This window comes from Nomascus leucogenys, chromosome 2 (genome assembly GCF_006542625.1).
Source record: "Nomascus leucogenys isolate Asia chromosome 2, Asia_NLE_v1, whole genome shotgun sequence".
In the NCBI taxonomy this organism is placed as follows: domain Eukaryota; kingdom Metazoa; phylum Chordata; class Mammalia; order Primates; family Hylobatidae; genus Nomascus; species Nomascus leucogenys.
In genome coordinates this window covers 141,289,221-141,308,794 of record NC_044382.1, presented here as the reverse complement: position 1 = coordinate 141,308,794, position 19,574 = coordinate 141,289,221, and the positions used below count along the sequence as shown (strand labels likewise).

General features: G+C 60.0%; 2 protein-coding genes across 6 annotated transcripts in view; one reads left to right on the top strand and one right to left on the bottom strand.

The window, feature by feature from the left end:
- Positions 1-12,035, top strand: part of BCAR1 (BCAR1 scaffold protein, Cas family member) — a 39,100-nt gene extending 27,065 nt beyond the window's left edge. For 3 of the 4 annotated variants that reach the window (XM_030818952.1, XM_030818955.1, XM_030818958.1), the window contains exons 3-7: positions 3,699-3,860; positions 4,030-4,146; positions 5,087-6,184; positions 7,135-7,224; positions 11,040-12,030. In XM_030818952.1, the coding sequence (XP_030674812.1) occupies positions 3,699-3,860; positions 4,030-4,146; positions 5,087-6,184; positions 7,135-7,224; positions 11,040-11,552 (1,980 nt within the window). In that variant the 3' untranslated portion in view covers positions 11,553-12,030. Of the gene's footprint in view, positions 1-3,698; positions 3,861-4,029; positions 4,147-5,086; positions 6,185-7,134; positions 7,225-11,039 lie in introns of all 4 variants that reach the window. The other variant, XM_030818949.1, reaches the window with a different exon arrangement.
- A 4,163-nt stretch (positions 12,036-16,198) lies between these two features.
- Positions 16,199-19,360, bottom strand: LOC115836698 (chymotrypsinogen B2). Of its 2 annotated transcripts, XM_030818945.1 has the most exons (7): positions 19,272-19,360; positions 18,266-18,369; positions 18,088-18,167; positions 17,917-17,995; positions 17,506-17,686; positions 16,933-17,066; positions 16,206-16,418 (listed from the first exon to the last, which is right to left on the bottom strand). In XM_030818945.1, the coding sequence occupies exons 1-7, from the start codon at positions 19,321-19,323 to the stop codon at positions 16,257-16,259; spliced, it is 792 nt and encodes a 263-aa protein (XP_030674805.1). In that variant the 5' UTR covers positions 19,324-19,360; the 3' UTR covers positions 16,206-16,256. The 2 variants fall into 2 exon arrangements, with proteins under 2 accessions (XP_030674806.1, XP_030674805.1); XM_030818946.1 differs by lacking the exon at positions 16,933-17,066 and having other exon boundaries at positions 16,199-16,418; positions 19,272-19,338.
- Positions 19,361-19,574: the final 214 nt, after the last annotated feature.

Sequence of the window (19,574 nt, the reverse complement as noted above, 5' to 3'; positions counted from 1 at the left end):
GTCCACACTGCACACGCCCCAAGGTCAGGCACACCCCCTCCCCTCCTCTCCCGCCTTTGCAGCGAAGCTTGTCCTGGTGCGGCTGGAAGCCCTGTGGGCTGGGGAGCAGCATCGAGACCCTCAGACAGAGCCAGGCCTCGAGGCTGTGTTTTGGCAGCTGTTCTGTTTCCCTCTCCGGCAAAGGGCCTGCTCTCAATTGCATCAGGGGCTCAACCAGCTGGGTCCTTCTCTGCCTATGCCCACTGGTAGAGCTGCCCAGACCTGTGCCCCAAGGGCCCTGACCTGGCTGATGGCCCCAGAAGGAGAGCCCTGCGTCCTGGGCCTGGCTGCTCTCCCCCAGGAAACCTCCCCCAGTCTTGATTGTGTCTGCTTGTATTTTATGATCACAAAAGCAATGCTTTTTTGCTGTAGAAAATGCATAATGTATGGAAAAGTCTGGAGATGAAATTTTCCAATTGAGGTAATCACTGGGAAATTCTGGCGTATTTTATCTAGCATCTGCCCTGTGTTTCACAGATTTGTACATGTAGTTTTGCATTTCAAAGTTGTAAATCCAACATAAGATATCAAAAGCATTTTGTTGCATTCTTAAAGCTTGTCCCTGAGCCGCCTTGGACTTCGCTGGGTTGCCCCCTCTGCTGGGGCGGGCCCTGGGCAGTTTCCAATTGCTCGTGTCTTCATTACGGTGGCACGGCAGTAACACCTGGCTGCGGGACATCTGTGTCTGAACCTCCAGGTCCTCCCCTCTAAGCCTCAGGCCTGCCCCTCAAATGCCTGGGAAACTGAGTCTCCCAATTCCAGGATATTGGTTGGCTGGGCTGAGGAGGAGCCCTTGCCAGGACTGCGTGTGGGCGGGAGGGACACTGGCTGTCAGGAAGCCAAAAGGGTGAGTGACAAGGGTGGTGGCCAGGAGGGTCAGAATCCTGGGGCCTGGAGCAGGGTCCAGCGGGTGCTAAGGTGGGAGCCTGATGACCTGTATGGCTGGGGGAGAGGTGAGGGCCACACTGGCACCAAGACTCTTTGGGCTGGGTGTGGGCTGTAGAAATCTGAGGGCAGAGGCTCTTTCATGGGCAGGTGGGACCCCCAGGGGAAGGCGTCTGTGGGAGGTCACTCAGGTAGTGCCCCTGGTCAGTGCCCAAGGAGACAGCCGTGGTGTGAGGTCAGGCATGCACGTGGTCCTGTTGGGCCTGCGTTTCACCCTCCTCGCCCTAGAAGCTTCATCTTGCCCCAGGCTGCCCTGTGCTGGGACCTCAGGCCGGGGTGCCTGGAGCTGGGGAGGGAGGGGAGCGGGCTGTGGTGCTGGCCCCTCAGGCCACCCTGACCCAGGTCGGGTGAGCCCCTCATGCTTGGGTGTGTCCTGGTGGCCGTGGTCACAGCGCTCCTGTGGTGCTCCATTTCCCGAGGAGGAAACGAGGCTCCTGGATTGGGACCTGGGAGTGCCAGAGCCGGGAGCCGGCCCATGTCGGGGCAACACTCATTTTGCAGAAGGGGGAGACCAGCCACTGAGCTCCAGGGCGGGGGCCCACCTTGTCCCCTTCCTCCGACCTGATGCCTGCCTCTGGGGCCCTGTCTGGGAGGCTGGGATGTATTCCTGAGTTCACTTGTCCCCCTGCTTGATGCCTGATCGTAGGGGAGGAGAGGGGCAGCACCCTGGCCCTGGGGCTGCCTGGGTTCTGTGTGTGCACCTGGCAGTGGGCCTGTGCTGTGTTTTCTCTGCATTGTATGAGGCATGTGTGTCAGAGACCGTGTGGGTCTTATGTCAGTGTCTGTGCCTCTGTCCCCTCCTCCTGGGCTCTGGCTATGTTCCCCTAACCCCCGTGGGACCTCCACGGCCTGCTAGTGGGGTCTCAGATGTGCAGCAGGGTGGCCTGTGATTAGCAGTGGGACTGAGTCATTCCCCTAACGAGCTTTTCCCCCTGGTGGCTGCGTTGCTCTGTTTTTCTAACAGAAACATTTGGTCACTGTGGCTGCCTACTGCCACCCGACTCAGCTCCAAGAGTGGCAGGCGGCCATTTGCCTGGGGAGGCAGGACTGGGTCCAGCTGCACCCCGGGCCTCACCGCGTGAGGTTGGGACGGCCACCAGCGGGGTGCTCTTGGAGGATGCTCATCCCTCCTGCTGGTGCTGGGTCCTGGCTGAGCCTTGAGGCTGGGTCCCCACCTGCCTTTGGGAGGCTGGGAGGCCTGGAGAAGCCTCGGGCCGTGCCTCGAGGCCCAGCCAACCTGCCACGTCCCTCCGCCCTGCCTGCCCCGCTGTTGGCAGGTCCCTGCATCTAAAAATAGTTCTGGAGGAGACTCAAGTCTGGGGCGCGTGAAGGGAGATGAGTCTGGAGTGGCGGCTGCCAAATCCACTCCCAGACGAACTGGAAGGGGGCGGGGACACCCCACGGAGGCCCCCAGCCTGCAGGGCTCTGCTACCAGGCGTGCTGGAGACCCAGTGGGCCCAGCTCTGCTGTGCTGCCGGGGGCTGTGCCAGGCCTGGGGCTGCTGGGGGGCGCTGGGCGCCTCTGCCGCCCCCATGCCCAGCGCCCCCCTCACAGCACCCTCAGCGAGCAGGGCTGGCTGCCTGCCTGCATTGGGAGGGCCTCTAGGGGTTCAGGGGCACTGGGCCCGGGGGAGGGGCTGCTTTGGCGCTGCTGCCCTGGGGGATGTGCAGGGAGGCCCTGAGTCAACCCTGTCCCAGACATCCCCTTTGATGAGGGAACAAAAGGTCTTTCAGTGGAGAGAGCTGAACAGGGAGCCTGGTGGTGGAGGCGTGTGGGCGCAGTGTTCCCCGGGGGCTGGAGAATCCCACCAGGGAGGCCTTGTCCTCCCCAAGGCAGGGAGCCTTCGGGGAAGGAGGCTGCCTGGCATGGCCCCTACCCGCTTCAGGCTGGTGCTGGTGAGGGGCACTGTGGCCCTGGGCAGGCCCTTGTGCTGCCTGCCTCTGCACTGTGCGGGCCTTGGCCACCCTGGGCTCTGGGTCACAGTAAAAGCACCTGGGGAGGGGAGGGCTGGCCCTGGACCTGCCTCCCCCACTAAGCCTCATCCTCTCAGGTCGCTGGGGATCTTACCCGCTGCATGCAGCTCCCCCCGGGGTAGGCGCAACAGGGAGGGGGCCTTGGTCCCAGCTGCTGCGCCCCCCAGCACACACCTGACCTGCCCCTCTGGCCCTGTCCTCCAGAGTCTCCCCATGCTGCGCTGTGGGGCAGGGGGTGCTAGGCTCTGTCTGGTCCTGGGCTGGACGCAGTCCCCTGCTGGGTCAACCCTTCTAAGGAGGCTACAGCTAAGTGGTGTGGGCAGCAGGCTCCGAGGCCTCCAACGTGGCCTCTCGTCCTGTGGGGCTAGGTGCCCCAGTCACGGGGGGTTCCTTGCCTGTGGGTAGTGCCCTCCAGAGCCAGGGCCTTAGCACCTTACCCTACCAGTGTCATCAGCTCACACCCATGCTCCTCTGTGGAGCCTTCTGGGTCAACAGGCTGTAGAGACGTTGGTGTCCTGGCCCAGGATAAAACCCAGTGTTCTTGCTGTAGCTGGCACTGCGTTCTGCTAGAAGAAGGTCAGATGGTGCAGAGGGAGTGAGAACTGGCATCCTTGGGGAGCCCCATCCCTTCCACCTGGTGTGCCCTGTCCACCTCCCAAAAGGACGTGGCTCCCAGGTGTGAGTGGAGCCTCCCTGAGGGCCGGTTCGAGGGCAGCAGTGAAGTCGGCTCTCTGCCCCCAGGTGGTGGTGCCCACCCGCGTGGGGCAGGGCTATGTATACGAGGCCGCCCAGCCGGAGCAGGATGAATACGACATCCCGCGACACCTGCTGGCCCCAGGGCCACAGGACATCTATGATGTGCCCCCAGTTCGGGGGCTGCTTCCCAGCCAGTATGGCCAGGAGGTAGGTGTCGGGTGTGCAGCGCGGGGAGGGCAGGGCGGCTAGGCCCTGGGGCGGGAGCTGCATCTTCTCAGCCCCGGCCAGGCCTGGGGGCGGTGCTGCGGGGTTCCCACCTTTCCCATTCCCCCAAGTGGCCCTGGCGCCGTTAACCCTGCATTGTTTCTGCCCCCAGGTGTATGACACACCCCCCATGGCTGTCAAGGGTCCCAATGGCCGAGACCCATTGCTGGAGGTATATGACGTGCCCCCCAGCGTGGAGAAGGGCCTGCCACCGTCCAGCCACCACACGGTGAGCAAATGCCAGGGCAATGCCAGGGCCAGGCTGAGGCTGTGGGGAGTCTGGATGTGTGCACTGGGGTGCTGACCATTGTCTGCAGGGCTAGGGGTGGTGGGCAGGAAGAGACTGGCTCCAGACCCTGGTTCTGGATGGTTGACAGGTGAGGAAACCAAGCTGTCCTCTGAGCCTCAGGTTCTTCGTCTGCAGAACCGCCTGTTGCAAGGCCTTCTCCATGAGCTCCTGAGAGGGTATCCGCAGGGTGACCATGGGGTGTGTCATCTCACCCGGGATACTTCAAGAGTGAAGGGGGGACCAGTAATTATGTGGGGGCATCAGGGACAAACCAGCACTGTCCTGGACAAACCAGAATTTGGTCCCCTGATAATACACACAGAGCTCAGTCGCACCCCTGCTGCAGAGTAGAAAGTTCACACGTGGTGGTGGTGCTGGGCGGTAACAGTGATGGTGGTGATGAGGTGGCGGCGGCGGTGATGGTGATGAAATCATTGTATGATGGTGGTGGCAGTGGCAATATCATAGCTAACCTTTCAGTGAGTGTCTGCAGTGACCCAATTATGTGAATCAACACGTGCAATTCTTTGGGAGGAAGCTCTCCCACCTTCAGGCACAGGGGTGGGCACCTGGCTCCAGAGCCAGCTCGTCCCAGAACTGTCATGGATAGGAATCGTGAAGGATGTGTGCGCTGGGGCTGCGTGTGTCTGTGTTTGCGTCTGTGTACGTGTGTGTGTGCCTGTGTGTGCGTGCCTCCGCGTTTATATGTGTGCCTGTGTGTGTGTGTGCGCGCCCCTGTGTGTGTGCACGCATGCGTGCGTGTGTGTGTCTGTATGTGTGTGTACGTGTGTGTGTGTGTGTGTGTGGCTGGGTGCTGCCCCCAGTCCCTGGGGCGGGCAGATGGATGGATGGACAGCCTTGACTGCCGTTTGTCCCCCAGGTCTACGACGTTCCTCCATCGGTGAGCAAGGATGTGCCCGACGGCCCACTGCTGCGTGAGGAGACCTACGACGTGCCCCCCGCCTTCACCAAGGCCAAGCCCTTTGACCCGGCCCGCACCCCACTGGTCCTGGCTGCGCCCCCTCCAGACTCCTCGCCGGCTGAGGATGTGTATGACGTGCCGCCCCCAGCTCCTGACCTCTACGACGTGCCCCCTGGCTTGCGGCGGCCTGGCCCAGGCACCCTGTACGATGTGCCCCGTGAACGCGTGCTTCCTCCTGAGGTGGCTGATGGTGGCGTGGTCGACAATGGTGTGTATGCGGTGCCTCCCCCAGCTGAACGTGAAGTCCCGGGGGAAGGCAAGCGCCTGTCAGCCTCCAGCACCGGCAGCACACGCAGCAGCCAGTCCGCGTCCTCTTTGGAGGTGGCAGGGCCGGGCCGGGAACCTCTGGAGCTGGAAGTTGCCGTGGAGGCCCTGGCACGGCTGCAGCAGGGTGTGAGCGCCACCGTTGCCCACCTTCTGGACCTGGCAGGCAGCGCCGGTGGGACTGGGAGCTGGCGTAGCCCGTCTGAGCCACAGGAGCCACTGGTGCAGGACCTGCAGGCTGCTGTGGCCGCTGTCCAGAGTGCCGTCCACGAGCTGTTGGAGTTTGCCCGGAGCGCCGTGGGCAATGCTGCCCACACATCTGACCGTGCCCTGCATGCCAAGCTTAGCCGGCAACTGCAGAAGATGGAGGACGTGCACCAGACGCTGGTGGCACATGGTCAGGCCCTCGACGCTGGCCGGGGAGGCTCTGGAGCCACCCCTGAGGACCTGGACCGGCTGGTGGCCTGCTCGCGGGCTGTGCCCGAGGACGCCAAGCAGCTGGCCTCCTTCCTGCACGGCAATGCCTCGCTGCTCTTCAGACGGACCAAGGCCCCTGCCCCGGGGCCTGAGGGGGGTGGCACCCTGCACCCCAACCCCACTGACAAGACCAGCAGCATCCAGTCAAGGCCCTTGCCCTCACCCCCTAAGTTCACCTCCCAGGACTCGCCAGATGGGCAGTACGAGAACAGCGAGGGCGGCTGGATGGAGGACTATGACTACGTCCACCTGCAGGTGGGTGCCGCCTGCCCAGCCCCGGCTCCTCTTCTGCCATGCGGGGCTCCTGTGCTTAGGGGGAGATTTGTTGTCAGCTGGGGCCTGGTCCCTGGCAAGGCCCTGCACCCTCCTCTCACTTTGACCTTCTCACCCCACATTGGCCACATGTGCTGGGGTGGCCATGTCATCGAGTCCTTTGTTGAGTCCCTCGGGCTGGTATCTCTGGTGACCAGCAGGAGTGACTCTGTTCTTTGTGGAGAGACAGACCTTCAGAAATGTGCACACACACAAAGATGCTCTGAGCGTGGGGGAGCAGCAGGAGGTGGTGGGAGATGACTAGGACTGCTCCTCTCGGGCTGAGCCCTGGAGCAGAGGCCTGGGTGCCAACCAGGTGGGAGTCCCAGTGAGGAACATTCCAGGCTGAGCTGGGCCAGAGAGGCATCCAGGGGCAGGGACCAGGTGGCCAGGCCTTTAGGCCAAGGGGGAGGGATTGGGTTTGATTCCTGGCGCGGGAGCCTGGGAAGGCAGGGTGGAGCTTGCGGCCTTTCTGCGGGTGTCCCACCCTCTGCCCCGTCTCTTCCTGGGCTGGAAGCGGTGAAAGGGGCTGCCAGGGCTGCTTCCTAGGCCACCTTCTCTGTGTGTCCCTGCATGTGCCAGCCTGGGTATGTGTATGTGGGGCTGTGTCCCCACATGGGCCACCCTAGGGGGGCGGGGTTGTCCCCGCATGTTCCAGCCTGGGGGTGCTGTGTCCCCACATGTGCCAGCCTGGGGGGGCTGTGTGTGTGTGTGTCTGCCCCTGCACGTGCCAGTCTGTGTGTGTGTCCGCATGTGCATGTGTGCGTTGTGTGTGCACGCGCGCACAGCACCACCTGGTGGCCACTCAGCTCACTGCGCCCCCACAGGGCTGGCCTGCGCTTCTGGCTCAGAAGAGAACTGGCCTCAGCGCAGCCCCTGTCTCTCCCCTCCAGGGGAAGGAGGAGTTTGAGAAGACCCAGAAGGAGCTGCTGGAAAAGGGCAGCATCACGCGGCAGGGCAAGAGCCAGCTGGAGCTGCAGCAGGTGAGGCCCCGGAGCAGAGCAAGGCCCAGCCTTGCCCACTGACCCCCTGAGCCCCCAGCTCTTGCCCCACAGGGCCGACCCCAGGTCCCCAGCTTCTCACGTTGTCTGACAGTGCTCAGAGCTGAGCCCGGCCCACCACCCCCCTGCCTCCTTGAGCATCTTCATCTTTTCACTTGGTTTATTTTAAAGTTTTTAAGAGTAATTGTTGGAGACATTTAGGGAGTTAGAGAGTAGGGTGAGAGCAGAAAATAGATCCCTCACAGCTGCCATAGGCTCAGCACGGGGCTGGCTCTGCCCTGCTCCTTCCTCCAAGCTGCTCCCTGCATGTCCGGGATGGTGTCCTGTGGCCATTCGACTCTTCTGTCCCAGCATCTGCCATGGCATTAAGCATTCTTTGTGGATTCTTTCAAAGACCACGTAGCATCTGTTGAATGTTTGTATTATACTCACACTTCCTTAGTATTATTTTATTTTTTTGAGACAGAGTCTTGTTTTGTCACACAGTCTAGAGTATAGTGGTGTGATCTCGACTCACTGCAGCCCCAACCTTCTGGGCTCAAGCGATTCTGCTGCCTCAGCCTCCCCAGTAGTTGGGATTACAGGCGCCTGCCACCACACCTGGCTGATTTTTATAGAGACAAAGGTTTCACCACATTGCCCAGGCTGGTCTCAAACACCTGGGCTCAACGATCCACCTGCCTTGGCCTCCCAAAGTGCTGGGATTACAGTGTGAGCCACCACATCTGGCCCCTTATTATAAATATACTGCTATGTTTATATGCAAACATATTAATGAATTTTCCTCATATTTTGAATCATTTCCTGAGGGTAGGAAAGAGGTATGTAAAAAAACACTAAGGGAGCTTTATTCTGATTATGAAGATAATTTTAAAAGTGAAAATACAGGATAGCACGAAGTGAACATAAAAATGTCACCCGTCAAATCTCCCTCGCCCACCTTCTGGGCACCAAGGAGGTGGCAGAGGCAGGGGCCCGAGACCCTTGACGCACAGCACTGAGGCTGCAGCCGCCTCATGAGAGCTCGGTGAGAATCACTGAAAAGTGGAAGATGCCTGGGAAGTAACTGGCCCATAGAGACACTCAGGAGAGGCTAGACATTGACATCTCAGAACGGTGGCAGGGTGGGAGGGGGTGGGGGCTGAGAAATTACCTAATGGGTACAGTGTACCCACATAACAAAACCGCACCTGTACCCCCGTTAAATCTACTAAAGAGAACACCCAAGAAAAGAACAAATGTCACACCTGTGGTCCTAGCACTTTAGGAGGCTGAGGCAGGAGGATCACTTGAGGCCAAGGGTTTGAGACCAGCCAGGCCACATAATGAGACCCAAGTCTCTATATATTAATACAAATTGTGGCCAGGCACAGTGGCTCACACCTGTAATCCCAGCACCCTGGGAGGCCAAGGCGGGCAGATCACTTGAGGTCACGAGTTTGAGACCAGCCTGGCCAACATGGCAAAGCTCCATCTCTACTAAAAATACAAAAATTAGCCGGCATGGTGGCACACGCCTATAGTCCCAACTACTTGGGAGGCTGAGGCAGGAGAATCATTTGAACCCAGGAGGTGGAGCTTGCAGTGAGCCGAGATTGCGCCATTGCACTCCAGCCTGGGCGACAGGGTGAGATTCGGTCTCAAAAAAAAAAAAAAAATTGTTTAAAAAACCTCCTGGGTGCCGAGGCGGGCGGATCACCTGAGGTCGGGAGTTCGAAACTAGCGTGACCAACATGGAGAAACCCCATCTCTACTAAAAATGTAAAACAATTAGCTGGGCATGGTGGCACATGCCTGTAATCCTAGCTACTTGGGAGGCTGAGGCAGGAGAATCTCTTGAACCCAGGAGGCGGAGGTTGCGGTGAGCCGAGATCGCACCACTGCACTCTAGCCTGGGCAACAAGAGTGAAACTCCGTCTCAAAAAAAAAAACAAACCTCCTGAAATATCAACAATATATAGGTCTATATCTCTGTCTATAGAGAGAGAACTCTGTGGGATCGCCGTGTTTTCAGAAGTGGTCGTGTACTTTATCCTTCTTCTGTGTGCCTCCAGCGCTGACTTCACCAGTCCTCTGCTGTTGGACACTTACGCTGTTCCCAGAGTTTTACTTTTGTGAACAACGCTGTGATGAATACAAGTCTTTACACATATCTGATGAATTACTTAGATAACTTGCTAGAAGCTGGATTAAAGGGCAAGAATATATGTGAAGAACTCTAAAGATGTAGAATTCCAAGGCCAAGAACATAAATCCATGTTAAATGCAAGCTCATGAAGACTTAGTGATGAGAACATCTGTTGCCCCATTTTTGTATCAGTGAAGAATCTGAAATCTCCACCCACAAAGTGTCTAATAGGAGAGTATTGGTTCAATAAAGTATGGACATTTGTGCAGTAGGGTATTATATAACTATTAAGAGTTGTCAAAGAATAAAAAGGGCTAGGTGCAGTGGCTCACGCCTGTAATCTCATCACTTTGGGAGGCAGAGGCGGGAGGATCATCTGAGGTCAGGAGTTTGAGACCAGCCTGGCCAACGTGGTGAAACCCCATCTTTACCAAAAATACAAAAATTAGCCAGGGGTGGTGGCGCAGGCCTGTAATCCCAGCTGAGGCAGGAGAATCGCTTGAACCCAGGAGGCGGAGGTTGCAGCGAGCCGAGATTGTGCCACTTCACTTCAGCCTGGGCGATAGAGCAAGACTCCATCTCAAAAAAAAAAAAAAAAAAAATTAGCCTGGGTGACAGAGCAAGACCGTTCTTTATAAAAATAAAAATAGTATTGAAGAAAAAAAAAAAACAAACCCACAGAGCTTGTTGCCTGTGCTCTGTCAGGGCTCACTGCAGCCTCGACTTCCCAGACTCAAGTGATTCACCTGCCTCAGCCTCCCAAAGTGCTGGGATCACAGGCATGAGCCACCTCACCCTGCCTCACCAGAGCTTTTCAAAGAAAAAAAGCGGAGTATGTATCTCACTGGCTAAGAGAATGGAGAGATGAAGGATTTCACCAAGTGGCTGCCTAAGGGGGACAGTGCGAGGTTCTAAGCGTTAGGAAGGGGAGGTTTCCTATTGGTTTTGCTCATTGTGGCTTGGATCTTTGCGCCTAGGGTGGGACAGAGCTTACCTGTCCTGAGTCTGGGTGTGGCTGGTCACTTCCAGGGCCAGAGCGGCTCTAGTGAGGACACATCGTCCCCTTCAGCTGACTCCTAGGCACAGGAGTGGAAGTGTTAACTTGCGTGTGGTTCTGGAAGATGAGGTTCTATTTAGGGGCATTGGATTACAGGTGACATCTTCCTTTTTTCTGTTTGATATAGTTGAATCTTTTCATAATGTGTGTGTTATTTTTGAACTAAGGAGAAAAGTTTTTTAACTTTCCATTTTGAAATATTTATAGATTCACAGGAAGTTGCAAAGATAGGGCCGAGGGGTCCCCAGTGCCCTTCAGCCAGTTTCCCCAGTGCCACATCTCAAGTCACGTGGGACAGTACCCAAGCCAGGACGGTGACTCCCCGACCCCAAGCAGCCACTTTTCTGTTGTCCATCTTGTCATTTCAAAAATGTTCAGGGCACGGAGTCTGACCTTTTGAGATTGGTGGAAAGGTAACTGAACAACCTCCAGAAGGCTTGCCATGGTTCCTGGGCCTGTCCCCGGGAGAGGAGACTGCCCGTTTCCCCACTGTCCCATGCACTCTGAGTAGTGGCCCTTTTAGAGAAGCCCAGCCCAGGGTACCCAAGTCTCGGCCTGTGGTTCCAACTCGCCCGAGAGCCTAACCCTGCTCCTGCTTCCCTCCTGCCCCAGCTGAAGCAGTTTGAACGACTGGAACAGGAGGTGTCGCGGCCCATAGACCACGACCTGGCCAACTGGACGCCAGCCCAACCCCTGGCCCCGGGACGAACAGGAGGCCTGGGGCCCTCGGACCGGCAGCTGCTGCTCTTCTACCTGGAGCAGTGTGAGGCCAACCTGACCACACTGACCAATGCTGTGGACGCCTTCTTCACCGCTGTGGCCACCAACCAGCCGCCCAAGATCTTTGTGGCGCACAGCAAGTTTGTCATCCTCAGCGCCCACAAGCTGGTGTTCATCGGGGACACACTGTCACGGCAGGCCAAGGCTGCTGACGTGCGCAGCCAGGTGACCCACTACAGCAACCTGCTGTGCGACCTCCTGCGTGGCATCGTGGCCACCACCAAGGCCGCTGCCTTGCAGTACCCATCGCCTTCCGCTGCCCAGGACATGGTGGAGAGGGTCAAGGAGCTGGGACACAGCACGCAGCAGTTCCGCCGTGTCCTAGGCCAGCTGGCAGCCGCCTGAGGGTGGTGACCCCAGGAGGGAGGCAGGGGAGGGGCGCGGTGGTCCCAGCTCCCTGGCTCCAATCTCGAGAGTCGCTGTGCCACCGGCTTAGGGACAGGACCCCAGCTCTGCCTAGGTCCTGGTGCCCTGGATGCCCAGGAATCTGTATATATTTATGGCCAGGCAGGGTGTGGGGCTGTGCCTCCTCAGGAGCCGAAGCCCATGGGCCAGCCAGTGGCCTTCCCCAGCATGCACCACAGGCCCGGGGCGGGTCACCAGGCAGGGGGCTGGAGTGTGAGGGCCCGACAGCCTGCAGGACCTCGTGCCGCCCCAAGGGCTGAGCCTGGCCCCACGAGGGTGCCATGTCCCCTGACAGGGCCAGTGGAGTTTGGTGTGTCCTCCGCCTTACCAGGAGAAGACCCTGAAGAACTATTTTTCATTATTGGTTTTCCAATCATTTGACTAATAGTCTCCATTTAAATAAAGTTTTTAAAATGAACAGCAGCTGCCTGAGGGTGGCAGATGAGAACAGCCCAGGGTGGGTGACGGTTCTGGGGAAGGCACCCGGGGGCAAGGGCCATGTGTGGCATCTCCCGGGAGGGCGCATGAAGAGTGGGTGTCTCCAGAAGAAAACCAAGAAACGCCAAGGCTGGGTGTCTCCTGCAGGTGGGTGAGGCCTGCAGCTGGCCACAGGGCCCTGGGAGCCAGGGCAGAGCCTGGGCCCAAGAAAGGGGGCAGTTTTGGAGCTGCAGGGTCTGGGGCCCAGAAAGCACAGCCTGGGCGTGGCCCCCTCAAGCCCTAGGGAGCTGCTACAGTGAGTACCTGCCCATGCCCATAGCTGGCATCTGGAGCCAGGGCAGATTGGGGCAGGAACAGCTGCAGAAGGGGACGGGTTCCTGTGAGCCGAGGGCACCGCCGGCGGCTGCATCCAGAGCTCTGCTTAAAAGAATCTCATCCCAGCCTGCGGAACTCCCGAAGCGCACATGGAATTATACGTGGACCTGGCCTCTGAGTTGGGAGGGAGGGGCCTGGAGAAGACCCTTGCCCTGGGCAAGTGTGTCCCCTCCGTGGCTCCCCCACCCAGCAGGCTGCAGCCCAAATGGAAGCTCCAGGGTGCCTGGAACCCCTGGTGCTGCTCCCAGCCCTGACCGTTCTGCATGTGAACATGGGCCTTGGTTTCCCCATCTGTATGAAGAAGGGAGTAGTGCTGGGTGATCCGCAAGCCCTCCTGATCTTACCTTTACAGAGGTCCCCGTGACAGCATCTGTCCCCCTAGCTCAGCCACATCATGCTCAGCCCACCCGCCTTGCTGAGGACACAGAAGTAAAGGTGTATGCAGTTGCGCTCAGTGGCTTTATTTGTGTTTTACACAGATGAGGGGTAGGGGGGGTCTCGGCCTCCACACCTTCCCAGGCATGAATTTCATGGTGTGGGCATCCACGCCTGGTGACAACGGGAGGTGCTGCTGCTGCTCCAGGACACGATGCCCTCCAGGGTCCAGGCTCCATCCTGGCAGGCAAGGGCTGTCGGAGTCACCCTGCAGGAACAAGAGGAGGTGTCTCCAGGCCGGAACTGGGTGCCAGGGCCTGGGAGACCCCAACCTGGCGGAGTCCAGGGAGGGGTGCAGAGAAATGGCGAGCATGGGTGCAGGGTCTGTGCCAGGGTCCTCAGGCCTGGGTTCACTTGGTAGCCCCAGCTCCGCCGTGCACACTCCTGGAGGGAGCTGGGCGAAGTGGCTTTCATCCGTGCCAGGGCGCCATTCATCCCATGAGCTGACGCTTCCAGCTCAGATGGCTGGGGAGAGGAGGAAGTCCCCAGGCAGCCTCGCCTGCCTGGTTCAGGAAGCCTGAGCCCTGGCCCATGTAAGGCCTAGGGAAGGAGGGCAGAGAGGAGTGGGGAGCCCAGGCCTCCATGAGTGGACTGGAGAGTGCTGGGGTACATTGAGAAAGAAACAGGAATGGGACTGGACAGGTGAGTCTATGGAGATGGATGGAGAATAGCCCGTGGCACGTGGTGATTTTTAATTATCATCTTTCCACGTTTTTCTACAATGAGCAAAACTTTATCATCGAAGACACCTGTCAGGGTGCTTTCAGGAGCTTTACTAGTTGGGAAGGAAAAAGCTGGGAGAGGCAGGTGCCCATGGGCCGTGGCAGCCGAGGGTGCAGGGCAAGGCCTGGGCCAGCTGGGCAGGGGCCCTTGTGCCCACTCACCTCCTCTCCCAGAGGCGGGTGTGTCCCATCATGGTGTCATGAGCCACCTCCTCTGCCTGCCTGTGTGGCCTTGCGTCAGCCATCCTCAGCACCTAGATGGCCTCCGGGTGAGATCCAAGGTCAGATGCCCCGGCCACCACACGGTCCCGGCCACCACAGGGTGGCTATTCCTGGAGAGTGAGGGTGGCAGACGGTACCTGGGCTCGTGGGGGTGCCGGGGAAGTGAGCCAGTCGGGTTGAGCCCCGCTTGGCCACTGAATCTCATGGTGATCTCAGGGCATCCCTTTCTCAGGGTCTCAGTTTCCCCACCTGCACAGTGAGGGCACAGGACCTCTGAGGTTTCCCCAAGCTGCCATCCGGGTGGCCTGCGAAGGTGGAGGTGGGGTGCACGGCCCGGGGTGGGCGTCTCCTGCAGAAGCGGCTCTGCCTGTGGCCGGGGGATGTGGGTGCTGGTTCCCCAGCCTGCAGTTCATTTCCGACCGTTTTCTTGTTGGTTGCAGGGTGTAGTTGGGGTTGGGAAGGGGGATGAGTGTCATTCCCTGACACCTGGTGGGCCCCAACTCCTCAAGCTCAAGCCTCACCTGACCCCTAGTGGGCAGTGGTGACCACCCAGTCCTCGCTGATGTGGTAGCCCCCGCAGAAGTGGAAGCCAGCTTTGTACTGGGAGGATAGGAGGACTGGCAACTCCCACGAGGGCAGGAGGGACCCGAGGGGCGAGGGCTGTGTAATCCTAGCACTTTGGGAGGCTGAGGCAGGAGGATCACTTGAGGCCAAAGTTCAAGACCAGTCGCGCCACTTAGTGAGACCCAAGTCTCTATTTATATATTAATAAAAATTGTTTTAAACTTCCCCCCACCTCTAGCCTGCCCACCACCCAGGGCCCCCCCCACCGCATGGGCAGGACCCCTCTGATCTGCAGGGACACCTGCCAGGCCTGGGAGCTGGGAATGGCATCCTCCCAATTGACGTCCTGGAGAGGCCGCTGAGCACGGGGTGGATGGTGGGGACCCCGCAGCCTGGGGTTGGGGCAGGACAGCTGGCAGTTGATGGTGTCCTGAGGTGCCACTACAGTGTCCTCAGCCCCCTCCCCTGACTGCTGTGCACCCAAGGGAGTGTCAGTCCCCCTCTGAGCCCAGGGTGCTGGGACATGGTGGCTGGATCTCCCTGGGTCCCTGTGCTCTTGTGGGCTCTGAGTCAGTGGCTAGGGTGGATTGGGGTGTGGGGCCCGGGGGCACACAAACCCAGGAGTCTGCCCAAGTCCAGAGAGTGCAGGGGCTGGGGGTGGGGGGTGGGCAAAAGGCGTGGATGCAGGAGCCCCTCAGGAGGCAGAATCGCAGGGTGTGGAGGGTCTGAGGGTGCGGGGGCTAAGGAAGGGAGGAAACAGATGCCCCAAGCACGGCCGATGGGGTGAGGGTAGCGGCCAGAGGGGCGGGGGCCAGCTGGCAGGGTGTGAGGAGGAAGGGGAGGATGATCTGGCCACAGAGGATGTGGTGCCCCTGATGAAACATGGCACGGTGGGCTTTTTGCTTCTGGGCATTTGGGGCTGGAGATGGGCATGTTTGACCTGGGGATCCCAGCCTGCCTGAGCCTCGAACTTTCAAGAGTCACTGCCATACGGCTGGACGCAGTGGCTCACGCCTGTAATCCCAGCACTTTGGGAGGCTGAGGCAGGCGGATCACGAGGTCGGGAGATCAAGACCATCCTGGTTAACATGGTGAAACCCCGTCTCTACTAAAAAAATACAAAAAAATTAGCCGGGCGTGGTGGCGGGCGCCTGTAGTCCCAGCTACTCGGGAGGTGAGATTGCACCACTGCCCCCCAGCCTGGGCGACAGAGTGAGACTCTGTCTCAAAAAAAAAAAAAAAAAAAAGTCACTGTCAGAGAGAGGGAAGCCCAGCGATCCAGAGAAAGGCCATGGGATGTCAGAGGGTCCCCATCCTGTCCCCTGAACCCACCAATCACGGCCCACCTCGCCACCACCTGCCTCATCACCACTCCTTGCGTTGATAACACTCCCGGCTCCAGCATATGTCTGGCAGCCCTAGGAGTGGCCGTGGGAAGATTCCTTGGAGCCGCAGGTGTGTGCGGCAGGAGTGAGTTCGTCCCCCGCCCCCCGCGCTGCCCACGCCCTCTTGCAGGGCCCAGAGCAAGGGAGGAAGGGTGGGTGGCAAGAACCTGTCGCCTGGGGGCAGGTGCTGAGGATTGGGGCCAAGGTCCACCTGGTCCCCACCAGCCAGATCCCCTGTCTGCCTCTGCACTCCTTTTCATCTGCCCGTGTGTTCCTGGCCACTCTCTGGGAAGCAGGACCCTGAGTGGTGGGAAAGGGGACTAAGGAAGGGTCCTCCCAAAGGCCGCCCATGCCTGGCCCAGCCCAGTCCAGCCCAGTGGGGGCCAAGTTCTGGAGTGGAGTGAGGCCTTGGAGGCCCCAAAACAGAAGACGGACAGCACCAATGTGTGCTCCATGGGTTTATTGAGGCTCTGTGGGGAGCAGGGTCAGAGGGAGCTGCGGGCTCAGTTGGCAGCCAGGATCTTCTGCACCCAGGGTATGAGCTTGGTGACACGGGCGTACACGCCAGGGCTGGAGGTGGAGCAGGTGTTGCTGCCCCAGGACACAATGCCCACCAGGGTCCAGACTCCATCCTTCTGGCAGACCAGGGGGCCGCCGGAGTCGCCCTGTGGGAGAGGGAGAAGGGTTTTGGATCTGGCAGCCCAGACAGACTGGTCCCAGGGGCCGCTGGACATTGTTCCCAGAGTCCAATCCAGGACCCCACATGCAGCAGAGGCTCAGCATGTGCTGTTGCCTGGGTTATGAAAGACCCCACGAGCTGCTTATGTGGTTCATGCCCCTGGAAGCCTGAGCCAGCCCCGGAATGGGACACTTTAATAGAAGCTCAGTAAAGCTGGTTTGACCAATAGGAGGAAGAGCATGGTGGGGCTGGCCAAGGGGTTCGTGTGAGGGAGGGAGGGCTGCTGGAGCCCGCTGGCCTGCTGGGATCCACTGTCCAGATTGTGCACTGCATAACTCCAAGAGCCACTGGCTCTGACATTGGCCATGGAATTTTGCAACAAGGCGACTCTGACACCAGGAAGGAGTGGGGTTAGTAGATGAGAGCAGAGAGGGGTGGAAAGCCCAGACCTCCCCTGCACCCTGCTCGCCTGGCCAGGGCCTGGGCAGGGCCAGCCTCACCATGCAGGAGGAGACGCCACTGGCCCCAGCACAGATCATCACGTCGGTGATCTTTCTGCCCCAGAACTTCTGGCATTCGGCATTGGACAGGAGGGGCAGGGCCGCCTGCTGCAGCTTGTCGGGGGTCTTGTTGGCTGCAGGACAGGAGGAGGGTCAGGGCCCCTGGGCTCACTCAGCAAGAGAGGAAGGAGAGACCCGGGGCCGACACGCCTGGCCTCCCCTGCACCATCACCACGATATTGGGTACAGCCCCTGGAGCCTCAGAAGTGCCTGTGGGACAAGGGGGCCTCGGCCCTGCCCGGGTGGGAGCCCCGCGCTGCGACTCCAGGCAGGTCAGCCAGGGCAGGGCTCACCCGGCCGGGCGTTGCTCAGAAGCCCCCTGTGCAGGCTCCTCATGATCTGACCTGGATTTTATTTGCATTTGGGGGATTTTAAATTCAGAGGATTTTCCATAAAGAACGGGCAGTTAGGAGAGTGTTGGAATTTAGAGCCAAACAAGAAGAGCCAAATGGTCACGGGGGGACTCCATGGCTGGGCAGCCCCGACCCCAGAGGCAGCCCCGCAGCCCCTCACCGTTGTACTTGGTCTTGCCCCAGCCCGTGGTGGCACACAGTGTCCCCGCGGGGAAGTCGTCGTCGGCGCTGGGCAGGCACACGGCAGACACCGTCTGGGAGAAGCGGGCAGGTGTGGCCAGCTTCAGCAGGGTGATGTCATTGCGAATGGTCAGAATGCTGAACTGGGGGTTCTTGAAGACCTGGGGGTGGGGGCCAGAGTGCCGGGGTGAGGCCCTGGGAGGAGGCAGGACCTGCAGGCTTCGAGGACACAGACTCTTTCTCTGGTGCCCGTTAAGGAGCAGTCCATCCCCAGGGCAGGAATGGGAACCACAAGGCCGGCCGGGCCCCACTGGGCGCCTGTCCCTGAAGCAGCCGAGGGGCCTCCCCCCATGCCCACACCCCTGCCCTCTGCTGCACGGGGCCTGGGTACCTTGGCGATTTTCAGGACCTGGATGTTCTCCTCGTCAGAGCCCTGGTCAAACTCCCCAGCCACGACCACGTCGGAGGTCCTGGGCAGAGCATTGTGGGTCAGAGAACATGTCCTGCTCCCCTCCCACCCGACCGGGGCTGGAAGCGGAGCCCGAGGCTGCCCAGTCCTCACCCGACCCCGCAGTGGGCGGCGGTGACCACCCAGTCCTCGCTGATGAGGGAGCCTCCGCAGAAGTGGAAGCCGGTTTTGTCCTGGGAGGAAGATGGGGAGGGTCAGCAACTCCCACCTGGACGCACCCCCAGCCGGGCCCCTACCCAGGGTGCCCCCCGACTTGCAGAACCCCCCTCACCTGCAGGGACACCTGCCAGGGCCAGGAGCCGGGGACAGCGTCCTCCCCATTCACGATCCTGGACAGGCCGCTGAGCACGGGGTGGATGTCGGGGGCCCCGCAGCCTGGGGACGGGAGTGGGCTGAGGGGTGGGTACCACCCACCCAGGTCCCAGGGCTCCAGCCTCCTCTCACTCCCAACTCTTTTCCAGCGTCTGGGACCTAGGCTGGCTCCCACATCCCCTCCTCTGAGAAGCTGGCCCTGGCTCTCCTCTTCCCAGCCCTGGAATCCCCGGGTACAACTGAGTCCAATGAACTGGGCTGTGGGCTGCTGAGGAGTGGGGTGTTGGCCCCACCACAGTTCAGAGAAGTCACACAGGTGGAGTGTGCGGTGGGCGGCAGCCCTGGCGCTCAGGCTGGGAGGCCAGACTCTATGGGTTTGAACCGGGCTCCCTCCCTGCCCAGCTAAGCCACTCAGTGTCCCTATCAGCAAAGTGGGGATCACGCTGTTTCTGACGTCACAGGTTTGGTAGAGTGAGCAGGCAGAGCACCAGCTCTGGGCCCGGCACCCGGGAAGTGCTCCGTGAGCGGGAGTTTAAGAGGGTGAGGCTCGAGGTTCTGAAAGGTTTGGACTGAACGGTGCCAAGCCCCAGCTGCACACACGCTCACCACCCAAGCCCGTGCTGGGGCCACTGACTGTTGGAGGGTTTCCTGAAGGCCTCAGCCCCGGGACACCCGCCTCCTTCCCCCGCCTCCTCCCCTGGGAGCCTCAGGTGGGCTGGGGGTGAGGAAGGGGAGCGGGACTCCCCAGCACCTGAGCTTGGAGGCGGCAGCTTAGCCTGGGAGGGAGGTTGTGACCTGGTCCAGGCCTCGCAGCGCCCACGGCAGAGACGGAGCTGGTGACTCGCCCAGGCCCACACTGTGGTGCACAGCTGAACTGGGAGCTGGGACCCTGCTGCCATTTGCTGGTCTCGGGGCTGGGAGTGAGAGAAGACAACCCTTCTGCCTCTGCAGGACCTGATACTCACCGAAGGCGGTGCCCAGGAGGGCCCAGCAGGAGAGGAGCCAGAGGAAAGCCATGGGGCCGCTGGCAGGAGGTGTGGGACACCTGTCTGCGGGTCCCCGTTATAGCCCTGTGCGCCTGCTATTATCTGGAGACCTTGGGGCGATAATCCCTTCCCTGTGAGTGGGCAAGATGTGTCGGCGCAGGGCTGGCCAGGGAGCCTGGGATGGCAGCAGCTGTGGCCTTAGCTGAGCCGGGCTAACCCAGGTGGCCTTTGACCATTGCCTTTCTCCTCCAGGCCCAGGCTTGGGCAGGGGCCTCCAGGGGC